This window comes from Corylus avellana, chromosome 1, assembly GCF_965113065.1.
Source record: "Corylus avellana chromosome 1, dhCorAvel1.hap1.2, whole genome shotgun sequence".
NCBI classification, from domain to species: Eukaryota; Viridiplantae; Streptophyta; class Magnoliopsida; order Fagales; family Betulaceae; genus Corylus; species Corylus avellana.
The window spans coordinates 39287746-39301269 of record NC_142490.1 but is presented as its reverse complement, the minus strand read 5'-3'; the positions used below and the strand labels follow the sequence as shown (position 1 = coordinate 39301269).

The window sequence follows — 13524 nt, the reverse complement described above, 5'->3', positions numbered from 1 at the left end:
TCAGATTTTAAATATTAAAATTGATACAATAACGTTTATACAATTATACTCCTAACTTTTTTATAAAATTATAAATTTACCCCTAATTCCAAGTACATAGGGCTATGGTTTTATTCCTAGATAGCCCATGTGCCTATCCATTATTAAGTGGATTGGGTTGGATTTTATTCCAAGCCCAATCCCTCTTACACTCCCCTTACTAGTGTCCAACACTAGCTCAAGTTTTAAAAATAAAACATACAATCCAAATAAATAGAAGCTTGGATCACCATAGTCAAATTACATCAGCTTAAAGAGGGACATATAGGAAAAAAAAAATAAAAGCCAGTTCCAATAGGTTTGAGTGTTCAAGGTGTTTCTCTTCATCAACAAAAATCTCGTGCTCATGTGCATTGATGATTTTTGATTTGTTGGTTGGACATATTTATTCACTGCAGTATTTTAATTGATATTTAACTGCCATGTTTATTTATTTTGTTGCGATTGTGGTATTAATTGTTGTTGAGTTTTGAAACTCTCATTTTCCAAAATCAAGCTTCAACCTTAAGTTTGAAGGGGGATGTTATAATATTTTTATGGGAAAAATACATTTTACCCCTCTAAACTATCTACCCATTTACACTTTGATCTCCAATATTTAAAAAGTGACACTTGACCTCCCCAAACTTCTAAATTAATTGTTACAATTCTACCATTCTGACCTTTTTTTTTTTTTTTTTTTTTTTTTTTTTCGCAAAATGCCCTCATCCTAAGTTTTTTTTTTTTTTAAAAAAAAAAAAAATTTAAATTCAGGGGTGTCCGGTTTGGGGTGGCTGAAGCCACCCCTAGGCCCAACTGGGGTGGCCGGCCACCCCTTAATTTTTAAAGATTTTTTTTAAAAAAATTTTATTTTATTTTTAACTTGGGATTGGGGCATTTTGGGAAAAAAAAAGTCAGAATAGTAGAATTGCAATAATTTGAAAGTTTGGAGGGGTCAAGTGTCACTTTTTAAACATTGAAGGTCAAAGTGCAAATAGGTGGATAGTTCAGAAGGGTCAAATGTATTTTCTCCTATTTTTATATTCTCCATATTAAAGCTTTATTCAGTTTTCCTATACGTATATTGTCTTCCTTATTTAGTCTAGAATTTCTTGCTTATTACTTCTTAGTCTCTCTATAAATGTACACCATTGTAATAGAGTTTATATACTTAAATATATTCAAGATATAGAACTAACACTCTTCATCACTCTTTCTCTCTATGCATTATGATCTTTGTCTCACTTTCTATATATGCTTCTTTATGAAAGAAAGTAACAGAGTCTTTGGCGGAATGAATTATTTATTCCATTATCAACGTATATATAGCTGGTTACAAGAGAGAAGTAAACCTGAAAACAATCTCTAATTACCAACTCAACAAGAACTCTAATTACATACAACACAAGCCAAATTACTATAGCTATCCAACAAGACTTGCCGTGCAATCTGAAGCTTAAAGAAGCTGATTCCTTCTTAACCTCTGTTTATTGGAGTTAGAACAGAGTATGGCATAGTAGTTCGTATTGGACTTGGACTTGTCTTCTATTAAGTGTGTTGCTGCTATTGGAGTAGATGAGGAGTTGTTGATGATGTGGTCTTCCTTAACAATGACCCTCAAATGAATGCAGGGCCGGCTCAGGCCCTATCGAGTTAGGCCCTCGCCTAGGGCCCCCAATTTAATAAGGTCCAAAAAAAAAAATTTTGAGTTAAAAAAAATTGAAGGCCCAAATTTTTTTTAATAGCGCCTAAAAATTTTTTTTATCAAAATTTAAGGCCTCAATTTAATAAGACCCCAATTAATAAGCCCACTATAAATTTTAAAAATAATTCAAAAAATAAATTAAAAAAGGACAAAGCATTAAAGCCTTATACATCATTACGCCAATTCCCTAGATCTCCTGACGCTACAGTACACGCCTACATCATTCACTCATCCTCTTGGCCTCTTTCTAGAAATTTTTTATTTTTGATGAGAAAATATAAACGTTAGAAATCAAATATTACCATTTATTTTCTATTTATTATTTAGCCATGGAAAGCCAAGAGCCAAAAATATAAACTACTGTCAACCATGGGCATTTTAAATATCAGTCTCTATATTTGCCACTTTACCTCTCATCGCTTGCTATTTTCTGAGTTTTTCTTCTCTGCCTATCTCATCATTTTCTCTTTCTCTTCGACTCCGAGTGACTGAGTCTCTTGTCCTATCTCCAAGAACTGCTTCATAATTCCTTTGCCAAATCAGATTTTATTGTTCTATTTTTGTCATTTATTTTATTATAGTCATAATTTTTTTTTGATAAATCGTGTTTGTTTAATTTGTTAGTATTTTTAATTAAACATGTCTACTAGAAAATATGCACCTGGATATGAAAAACTTAAAAAAAAAAAAAAAAAAGAAGAAAGAAAAGTAAACAAATTGATTGAATCTCAAAGAGGAGTTCTAAATAATTTTGTTATTAGCTATAAACAAAATATTGAGGATAATTTAAGTGAAAAACTCATAAATGAACATGAAACTCATCAAAAAGAATTAGAAGATAATGAAAATATTATTGATGTATCTAAATCTATTGCTACAAATATTTATGACCTTGGCCAATGGAAAAATATTGATGCAAAATTAAGGGATTTGTTAGTAGAAAATATTGATGCAAAATTAAGAGATTAAATGGATTAGCAATATTATCAATTGAAAAAAAGATATTAGAAAATCTTGAATATAAAAACTTAATCAGAAATTTTGTATCTCAAAAAGCGAGTAGAAGAATTTTTAAATATATATATATATATTACTTTAAAAAAAAACAATTGACCTTAAAAAAGAAATTTGTTGTTACTTAAAAAAAAAAAAAAAAAAAAAAAAAATTGGCCCAATTTCAAAGTTTTGCCTAAGGCCCCAAAATATGTTGAGCCACCCTGAATGAATGGGAGGAGCAGTGATCATGAGTTTGTCTTTGAGAAATAAAGCTCTTGTTGAAGTGAGACCTTCGATGAAGATGTCTATACATTGATCAGCACTAGATCGAGATGTAACTTGCCACTATAAAGTCTTTTCTCAGATAAAATGATAATCCACCTCAATGTGTTTTATCCTTGTATGATAGATAGGATTAGAAGTTAATGCAATTTCTCCTATGCTAATGCGACAGTACTGAACCAGAACTCTTGCTGTACGATCAACGTGGGGCCAAAGTCATCCTCATAAGATCTTTTTGGCTATGTATTGGTTTACTATTTTCATTTCAGACAAAGTGAGATAGTGAAAAGTATCCATTTATTTTAAATATCGTAAATATGCCCCTCTTGTTGGTTAAGATTCATGTATATCGTAAAAGTATCCCACTCTTTTCTTAAGGGGTACCATTTATAATCATGCTGCTCAGTACCATGATAAATATTCATATTTATGTATTTAATTACAAGTTGAAGAGGGGGAAAACTAGGAACGAAAGTGAAATTTTGTAGAATGGTATTAAAATATTGAATTAATTATGCATACCAGTTATTACAAACAGAAGGCACAGAAAACGTTTCTCTTTATTTAGTTCATTAAGATTAATACACACAGTGACATGGCCAACCGAACCGGTGGCTTTATTTAGTACGTGTGCATGCATGCATGCAAAGCTCATACCTAATTTGTAGAGAGATAAGATTACATCACTCTTATCTGTCTCTTTATTTTAGTACATTAAGATTAAGATACAGTGACATTAATGCCAGCCAAACTTGTGGCTTTATTTAGTACTAGCAGAAAGGTTACCTCACACACTTTTCTAAAGAGGCGTGATTATATAAGATTATCATCAGCCATCAATCTCATGATCCGTCATTCTACACCCAAGAGCCGGCGTCGTTTTGGGCCATAGTCTTGTTCTTCTCCATCTACCAACTCATCACTCTCGTGATCCATCAACACCCAAGAGCCGTTGTCGTTTTGAACCATAGACTTGTTCTCCGTGGTCCACCAATAATCTAGTACATTATTCTTATCTTTCAGAGCAGCCGACATCTTGTTTACAAGTTCAATTTGACGATCCACTTCCAATATGAATTGTCCATCATTCCCACATGTTCCAGCAACTCCATGCAGATAAACTTCCAAATTATGTGCGTTGGAGATGGATTCAGGAAGAGTGATATCCAAAATAGGTTTTTTTAAGTAGGGAGATTTGGAAGTATCAATTATCAACTCCTTTCCCACATCTACGTATGGGAAAAATATTGGCACCGATAGTGGCAAGTAAGGGACAATATCGCCTGGCTTATTATTGATGCGCAAGACATGAAGCTCATTTTTTAGATTAGAGAATACTTTGAAAAATCCATTGTCCCCGACTCGTGGCACAGCAAACACAAATGCTGTGACGGGAAAGTGCTCGATTGGCTCAATTGTGCGTGGCCCTGGAGGAATATTATATCCATTGTAAACAATGTCCACAGCGTTCAAAGTTGCCAATGCAGCGCCCAAGCTGTGGCCGGTCACAGTAATACTCACTTCCTCGTCTTTGTACCTTTTTACAAGTTTACCTACCTCGCTTAGAACCTGAAAGCATTGGAACATGTAATCAACTATATATATATATATATATATATATATATATATATATATAATCAATTGAGCAAAAAACTGATGCAGGATGGAACGAGTTGATGGGACATCCAAAGGATCGTGGCTTGATAGAGCATCCAAAGGATTGCAACAAAGACCATCAAAATTCGAGAACGAATTCGCTCCAACTAGAGGAGGATGATGTAGGGTAGAACGGATACTCGACCAACTTTATTAGAAAAATCATAACTCTATTTTCGGACATCAGATTGGCCGAAGCGCACTTGATGGTGTTGGGAAGCTAATTAAAATATTTACAAAGTCATATTTCACAAGGTTCAGCTAATTTCAATGTTTATTAGGTCTAATTTCAATGTTTCAATGTTGCTCCTCGAATGAGATTGCAGCCGAGGAGCAACAAAAAGGCTCGTCCGCAACCTTGTCCGGACGAGTTTGCAGACGACAGATCAGTGGGAGTCACAGAGAGGCTCATCTGCAATCTCGTTCGAACGAGATTGCAGTCGAACTGCACGGTTTTGCTGAAATCGGCCTATTTTCTTGTGATACTAGGTTTAGGGTTTATGGGTCTATAAATACATGTTTTATAGACCCAAGAACGTACATTTTGATTATATTTGAGTTTTTATCAATAAGAAGTCTCAGAGTTTCTTCATTATTTTCTCTCAAACTCTAAATAGGCTCTAACCTTTTGATAAGATTTCTTAGATCTTTGATAGACTCAAGATCTAAAAATATTTATCCGTTCATTTTTGTTTTTCATCTTTGCAGCCCCCCTGCATCAAAATCCCTACATGGTCTTTTCTCCAAATACTCATTTATTATTGTTAGAATATATTATTTCCTTTGTTAGAATATTTTATATTTCCGTTATTTAATTTGTAATGTAGGGTTTATTTCTTTCCTTATATATTTTAGGGTTTAATTTGGGTTTCTTGGTCACTACTCATTGTCTCTCTATAAATAGAGAGTTATGTAATATTAATTGATATAATGAATATACAAGATGTAGCCCATACGTCTTTTTCCGTTTCCGCTCTCTTTTCTTTCTCTTTCATATTTTAGTATTTTTATTTCATTTTATACTATAAATTAAAAGAAAATTGCATAATAGTATAATATTCCAAATGATCAGTCCACAGTTAAATTAAAATGTGAAATATCATCACCTGCTCTCTACATGAAGTGGAATTGTAGGTGGAACCCTCTTGAGCTGTGGTGTACAGGGAGTACCAACCAGAGTGCAACTTTGGATTATGCACCTCTCCAAGTATTTTAGAAGCTGAGGCCAAATCGAACATCTTGTTAATATTCCACTCGGCCGTCCCTTGGGTTCCCCTCCAACAAATCAATATGTCCCTCCTCCCTAGCACAGTTTTTCCACTATCTGTGCTCACTGCAACGTACCCAATCCAATTTGAATCTCCAGCCGGTGGATCAACAAATATGGACTTCTTGATGAAGCCATGGCAGCTTGCGATATCTGTTGTAGCATAGAAATATTTTTTTACTTCATACTCATATGGATTGCCCTTTTCTAAGCCCACCTTAGAGAACAAGTGTCTCTCGGAATAGCGAGGAAGTCCACAGTTCCTAGACTTCTCGTCTCCGATGAAGGCATCATAAACAGCTTGAACCCTTTCACCATAGTGAATGATATACCGGCGGAGATCAAGGTCGAGAGGATCTAGCAGACCTTTCCACTCTTCCTCTCCGCTCAGCGCCCTCCATTTTGTTCCTATGCTACTCATGATTCTTTTCTTTGCCTTAATGCACGCTCGTGATGATTTATTCTTATTGCGTGCATGCCTCATCCCCATGCAAAGTTCTCCAATTTATAAGCTATAATTTCTGAATTTTTACTCTTTTTTTTTTTTTTTTTTTTCGTACGTATCATTTCGGTACCACACTTCTAGCCGTTAATTTGCATGGGATATCTAGTTAACCTAACTTACCGTCACTATGGGTAGGGGAATAAGAACCACCTAATTATTAGGGACTATTTTCTCCTACTCATTATTTGGCCCACCTTCCATTTGATTTTTTTTTTTTTTTCTAAAGATATAAACTATTTGACTTCGTAATGTTTGCCCCTACTCGTTAAAAATTGTAGCCCTACCCTACAAAAATTCCCAATATTAATGACAAAGATAATGACAGTTTTTGCCCAAAATACGTCATTATTAAGTTAGGGGTGTTCAAATAGTAACTTTTTCAAAATAACAACAAGCGCATAGACCGAAATTTGAGGTAATGTCGTTTAAACAGTGAAAAGGGTGAGAAATGGCTACATTTTCAACAAAATAGCACCTTTTAGAAGGTGATGTGGGAACAGTGCACGTCACCTTCTAAAAAGTGCCATTTTCATTATTCACACGTCGCTACCCTTTAAAAAATTATAAAAAAATAATAATTTTTACCAAATATATATAACAAAAAAAAATGCAAATTAATTTTCTTGAAAAAAAAAAACAAATTCGAATAAAATTTAAATTAAAAAAAAATTGAGGGTCGTTGGGGGTGGAGGGTGGCCCACAAGCCACCCAGAGGTGGCTGAGCCACCTGCGGGTGAAAGTAAAATTTTTTTGAAGTTTTTTGATGTAGATAGTTGTTTTAAATGCAAACTATGGGCTCCAATAATTTCAAATTTTCTGATGTTTTACTATTCACATGTTACTATATAATGTTACTATTCACACAGCACGATTCATGCGCAAATAGTGACGTGTGAATAGTGTTACTGTTAACATGTCACTATTCGCACGTGACTAATAACACTATTCAAATGTCAATATTTTATGAATAGTGATATTTGAACACTAAAAAAATCACATTTTAGTGGCATTTTCTAAAAACGTCACTATTCAAATGTCATTAAATATGAAAATTTTTATAGTGCTACCAATTAAATATTATGGCCCTTACTCATTAAAATACTTGGCCCCTAATCTTATAAGGCAAACTAATCTAGCAATATTGCATCGTTGCACGCTTTTTATTTTTTTCTTTTTAGGGTTAAATACTAAAAACCCCCTAGGGTTTGAACACTTTATTTTTTTCCCTCATAGGTTTTGATTTGTATCATAGGAGGTACCTGTGGTATTGTTAAAGACCAAATTGGTCATTCTATCCATTGACCGTTAGTTAACTTAATGGAAGTCCACGTCACTGACATGTGGACCAATCACCATTGGGGGTGGTTTCGGCCACCCCCTTGGATACTAAGGGGGTGGCTCGGCCACCCCAATGGCCAAAGGGGGTGGCTCCAAATAGGCCATCCCCAATTTCTCTCATAAGTTTTGATTTGTATTATAGGAGGTATTTGTGGTTTTGATAAAGACCTAATTAGTCATTCTATCAATTGACCGTTAGTTGACTTAACGGAAGTCCACATCACTGACATGTGGACCAATCACCATTGGGGGTGGTTTCGGCCACCCCCTTGGGCACCAAGAGCCACCCCCATCCGGCCAGGCCACCCCCATGGCCAAAGGGGGTGGCTCCAAATAGGCCACCCCCAATTTTTTTTTTTTCTTTTTTTTCTTTTTTGAAATTTTTTTTTTTAATTTTTTTTAAAATAAAAAATTTAATTAGGTGGCCACGTCATCAATATGCTAGGTGTCAAATTTTAATTGGTCCACGTGTCAATGACGTAGAGTTTCGTTAAGTCAACTAACGGTCAATGGATGAAAGTACCAATTTGGTCTTTATCAAAACCACAAGTATTTCCTGTGATACAAATCAAAACCTATAGAGAAAAAAATAAAGTGTTCAAATCCTAGGGAGGTTTTTTGTATTTAATCCTTCGTTTTATTTACAAAATCTAACTCACTTTTGAGTATATAGCCCCTACCCACTAGAAATTTGGCGCTACTAGTTAAACATTTTGACTCCTACCTATTAAAAATTTTGGGGGGGAGGATAGCTTTTGGCCCTGCCTATAAAACAATTTGGCCCCTCAACATTAAAACCTGAAAGACTTTGCCCCTAATCCTATAATGCAAAGTAATCTGGTAATCTTGAAGTGTTGCACACTTGCAAACCTAAAAAACAAAATACTAGTAATTAAAGAGGAATGTGAGGGGGTTGGCTACTATAGGCTATGGTTACCTCCTCCCTTCGTTTGAGTTTTTTACTTTGAACTGTTTGGCCCCTACCCATTCAAAATGTTAGCCCATACCCATTAAAACCTAAAAATTGATCCCTAATCTTATAAAGCAAACTGGGAGGGGGGATCCACCTAATTATTTATTTGAATTTTTACAAGGTGTAGCATAATTCATTTTGGACTCTTTGGCTCCTACTCATTAAAAATTTTAGCCCTATCAATTGAAAATTTTGGTCACTGCCTATTAAAACCTAAAAGACTTCACCCTAAAGCAATAAGGTAAACTAATATGATAATCATATTGCACCGTTGGCACGCTGGAGTTGCAAACCAAAAAGACGAAAGATCGAGTTGCACCTAGAGACGAAAGGGTGGGGGCTCCCTTAGGATATATATATATATATATATATATATATATATATATATATATAAGGTGTAATATAATTCACTTTAGCCTGTTTGGCCCCTACCCAATAAAACATTTTGGCCTTCTAATAAAAAATGTTGTCCCCTCTTCATTAAAACCTAAAATACTTTGCCCATAATCCTATAAGGCTAATTAATCTCGTAATTATCTTGAAGGGAAACTGGTACTATTAAAAACCTGAAAGGCGAAAGACTTGCATCACTTTTGCAATCATTCCTATAAAGTACAAATCCAATTTTAAAAAATTTGCAATCGACCCATGTGTTAGGATTTTCTGTTAAATTCTAACAATTAATTAAGAAAGAAATTGAAAATTCTCAAAATGCCATTGTTAAAAAAAAAATAATAATAAATAAATAACTTGATATGCTCCACGACACAAAGAGCATGTTGGGAATTGTGTTTGAAAAATCGAACTTTTAAGTCAAAAAATATTTTTTTTAACAGAAACTTCATTTTTAAGCTTTTGTCAAAAGTCCGTTTTGACCATTTTTAGCATAAGAAGTCAAAAAAATATTTTTAAAATTTTCTACCAAACATGCCAACTTTTTGTTTTGCACAACTTTTTAATTACAAAAAATATTTTTTTAAATTCTTTAATGCAACTACAAACAGGCTTGAAGAACCAAGTTCAAGAATCATATTAATCTATGTTTTTCTAAGGTGTTTCGCCGAAAGCTGAAGATCGCTGCTGAAATGCATCGACTCGATGGTTAAGAACATGCATAGTAATGACTATGAAATCTTCGAAAGGCTCCGATGCCATGCACAAACTGAAAATAAAAATCTGGAAACAACAGTAATTTGAATGTTTCAAGAGAACCCATAATTTCCCAACAAAATTCAATTAAGTAGGATCAAATCGACGAAACAAATGATCAAATCAACCAAAAATGGGGAAATGAGAGAGAGAGAAAAAGAAAAGCTATATACACATTTGAAAGATTGATAGTAATTTGTATATTGTATTGCCACATTAATTTGAAAGATTTCAACTTTATGTCACCATATGGGTCTTTAGCTCTTCACAATGCCCCGGGCGCCCCTAAACCTTAACTACTGTATTTAAACAAATAATTGAAAATGAGACTCAAAGAAAAATAGGACACATGCCATGAAATAATATCTCTCTTCTATGTTGATTAGCCACCTAAATGCAAGATGTCGTGGAGTTTGGAGGAATGAGTGAAAATGAAGAAAAGCTGTGGCAAAGAGACAAAGCTTCTATGGAACCGAAGAGGAAAAAGCAAAAAATATTAGAGAAAGAGAGGGAGAGAGAAATACACTAAAAAATTAATGTGTTGATGAACAATGTCAACCCACATGTAGCATCAAATTGTAGTAGAAATGCATTTTGCATTTTCTTTACATAATCGAATGAAGAGGATTTTTTGAAGAATGGTTCACTTATTTAAATCTTTTGACATCTTATTTGAATCTTCTCTCCTACTTTCAAGGCTAAAATCACCATTTTGCGGGGAAAAAAAAAATCACTTTACCCCTTAATTAAATTTAGGTACATTCATGTTTATTTAAGAATAAGGAGAAACTTCATAAGCACAACTAATCACACAATTATATTGTATTTTCGGACAGATAAATTTGGAGCACTTTAGTTGTCCAAGTCATGTACGTGCAACCAAGGATGTTATATGTTTTTCTGTCTTTCACAAGCCAAGGATGTCTTGCATGATGAAGGAGAGAGAAGCAGTGAGAAATTATCAAAACATAAGCTGTTGGACGTAAATCTTACCTCATATTAGTTAAATTTAGACAACTTAGGAGCTTTATCTAAGCTGCTAGAGATACTCTTAAGGGACCATTTATACTCATGCTACTCAGCCACAAGCTAAAGATTCATATTCATGTATATATTTTTATTAATTATGAGTTGAAGAGGGGAAAGCAGTATATATAGAGGAACTTGCAATAATCTAAAGAGCTAACAAACCCAAAGCTCACACCTTTATTTGTTGCGTTGCAAAAGTGTGGAGGGATGCAATGCCATGGCCAGCTAAACCAGTGGCTTTATTTAGTACGTACAAATACATGCAAAGTCTACCTCGCACAATTTTCCAGCTAGGCATGATTATAAGATTATGATATCATCACTCTCATGATCCATCAACACCCAAGAACCGCCGTCGTTTTGGGTCATAGACTTGTTCTTCGTAGTCCACCAATGATCAAGTATAAGGAGCTCATTTTTTAGAGCATCCGACGTCTTGTTCACAAGTGCAACTTCACGATTCACTTCCAGTTTAAATTCTCCATCTTCCCCATGTGTTCCTGCAACTCCGTGCAAATAAACTTCCAAATTATGAGCGTTGGAATCAATAACAAGATTTTTGGTATGGCGATTTGCGAGTATCGATTATCAACTCCTCTCCGACATCTGCGTATGGGAACAACAGCGGCACGGTAGGTGGCAGGGAAGGGACAACATCGCCTGGCAAATTATTGATGCGTAAGACATGAAGATTTTTGAGATCAGAGAATACTTTGAGAAATCCTTCGTCTCCGATGCGGGGCACACCAAACACAAAGACTGTGACGAGGCATGCCTTGATTGGCTCATTTGTGCGTGGCCCTGAAGGCATATTATATCCATTGTAAACAATGTCGACGGCATTCATAGTTGCCATTGCAGCACCCAAGCTGTGGCCGGTCACAGTAATGCTCACTTCCTCGTCCTTGTAAGAGTTTACTAGTCTCCTTACCTCATTTAGAACCTGAAAGAAATGGTATACATATATTTCATTTATGTGTAAGATGGTAATCAACTATGGAAAAATGGTAATTAAGCGAAATAAATCATTTAACTATATATAAATAATAACAAATTAAAGTGAGTTAACTGTATACTTTCTTTGTAAACAATTATCGCACACATTTCACCTACAAGCTTATATATGTTCTTTAAAAATATACTTATTGTAAATTCAGACAGTCACATCGATCCCTACTGACAAGGATCCTTTCCATTTCAAGTAAATCAAGAGGATCCTATTCCAACGTGGATAAGTTATTTTATGGTTAAAATTTAGAAAAATAATAAAAGCACAACTTTTTGGCACAATTTTGCCCAACTTTTCCGTTCTGTGGTCATTTTTTTAAGCAATAACATGAATTTTTTTTTTTTTTTTAAAAAAAAAGACCATTTTTATGAAGAAAAATACCATTTTTTTTTTATAAAAAAAAAGGACCATATTTGATGATATTGATTCAAAAAAAATATTATTTTTATTTTTTAAAAAATAAAAAATAAGAAAAAAGTTTGGCCAAAGTTGTGCAAAAAAGTTCTGCATTTATCATGCCTGTAAAATTTAATGTTTTTGTATCTAACTGTATAAATAATGTCAAATCTCGTAAATTCTTTAAATGACATGTGATGTTATCTATATTGTTGGACACAAACATTAAATTCTAACCATAAAATAATAATTGATCTAGATTTTACTTTAAATGGAGATAATCTAGTTGTTCTCATGCCCGGACGCATCATTTCTTTCTCCTATCCATGCACAGTGCACCCACATGCTTCATGACAATTACACGCTGGTCACACGTTGTGCCATCTTCCAGATGGACCACCATCTACCAAACATAGACCGGCCCATGATTCGAGTTGAACGAGCTCTGGCCCAGCTCAGCCCACTCCAGATATAACTTGTGTGGATCCTAATCCAAGTCCAATTTGTAACTGTTCACTTTTTAAAATAATGAGTTAACAAATCAGTTTACTCTTTAAAAAAGTTGGTCTTTCAATTAAGATTTAATGCAATCAAATAAATCAACTATCTTATTTCAATACAAATAAAACCTATATAATTCTAAATATTAACAAAAAAAAAAAATCCATAAACATTCAAATGAATTAAAACATAAGACCATTAATTTTGTTTAATTTATATAAATTAGAATATGTTAAAAAATTGTTGGTCTGAAAAAAAAAAAAAAAAAAAAAAAAGGTTAAGAAGAATAATTACAACCAATTTGAATTTATAGGCCAATAAATTATGTTTTTGTTAATGCTGGAGAGCGGAGAAAGAGAAAGATAGAGATGGAGAGAAAAAAGATGAGAGATATTAATGTTAGAGAGTGGAGGGAGAGAGATGTCTTTTTTTAAAAAAAAAAAAATTAAGAGAGAGATGTTGAATGAGAGTGAGACTTGGAGAGAAAAAAGAGAGAGAGATATGAACCGGTTCAAGAGAGAGATGTGGAATGAGAGTGAATGACTTGGAGACAAAAAAAAAAAAAAAAAAAAAGGTAGAGACGTTGAGAGAGAGGAAAAAAAGAGAGATAGAGAGAAAAACAAAATATGAACCGTTCAATTTTTAACTGTTCACTTTTTAAAATAATGAGTTAAAAAATTAGTTTACTCTTTAAAAAAGT

General features: G+C 33.9%; 1 protein-coding gene and 1 pseudogene across 1 annotated transcript; both read right to left on the bottom strand.

Moving 5' to 3' along the window:
- Positions 1-3590: 3590 nt before the first annotated feature.
- LOC132169755 (phospholipase A1-IIgamma-like) lies at positions 3591-6345 on the bottom strand. The gene is made up of 2 exons (XM_059580737.2): positions 5764-6345; positions 3591-4570 (listed from the first exon to the last, which is right to left on the bottom strand). Exons 1-2 carry the CDS (start codon positions 6343-6345, stop codon positions 3854-3856), a joined length of 1299 nt encoding a protein of 432 aa, XP_059436720.2. The 3' UTR covers positions 3591-3853.
- Positions 6346-11218: 4873 nt separating this feature from the next.
- Positions 11219-12726, bottom strand: LOC148589819 (phospholipase A1-IIgamma pseudogene; annotated as a pseudogene).
- Between the last annotated feature and the right edge of the window lie 798 nt (positions 12727-13524).

Coding starts and splice junctions, on each gene's coding strand:
- LOC132169755 (XM_059580737.2), bottom strand. CDS start 6,345: ATGAGTAGCATAGGAACAAAATGGAGGGCGCTGAGCGGAGAGGAAGAG. Junction 4,571..5,763: donor CCACTTCATGTAGAGAGCAG/GTGATGATATTT, acceptor CAATGCTTTCAG/GTTCTAAGCGAGGTAGGTAA.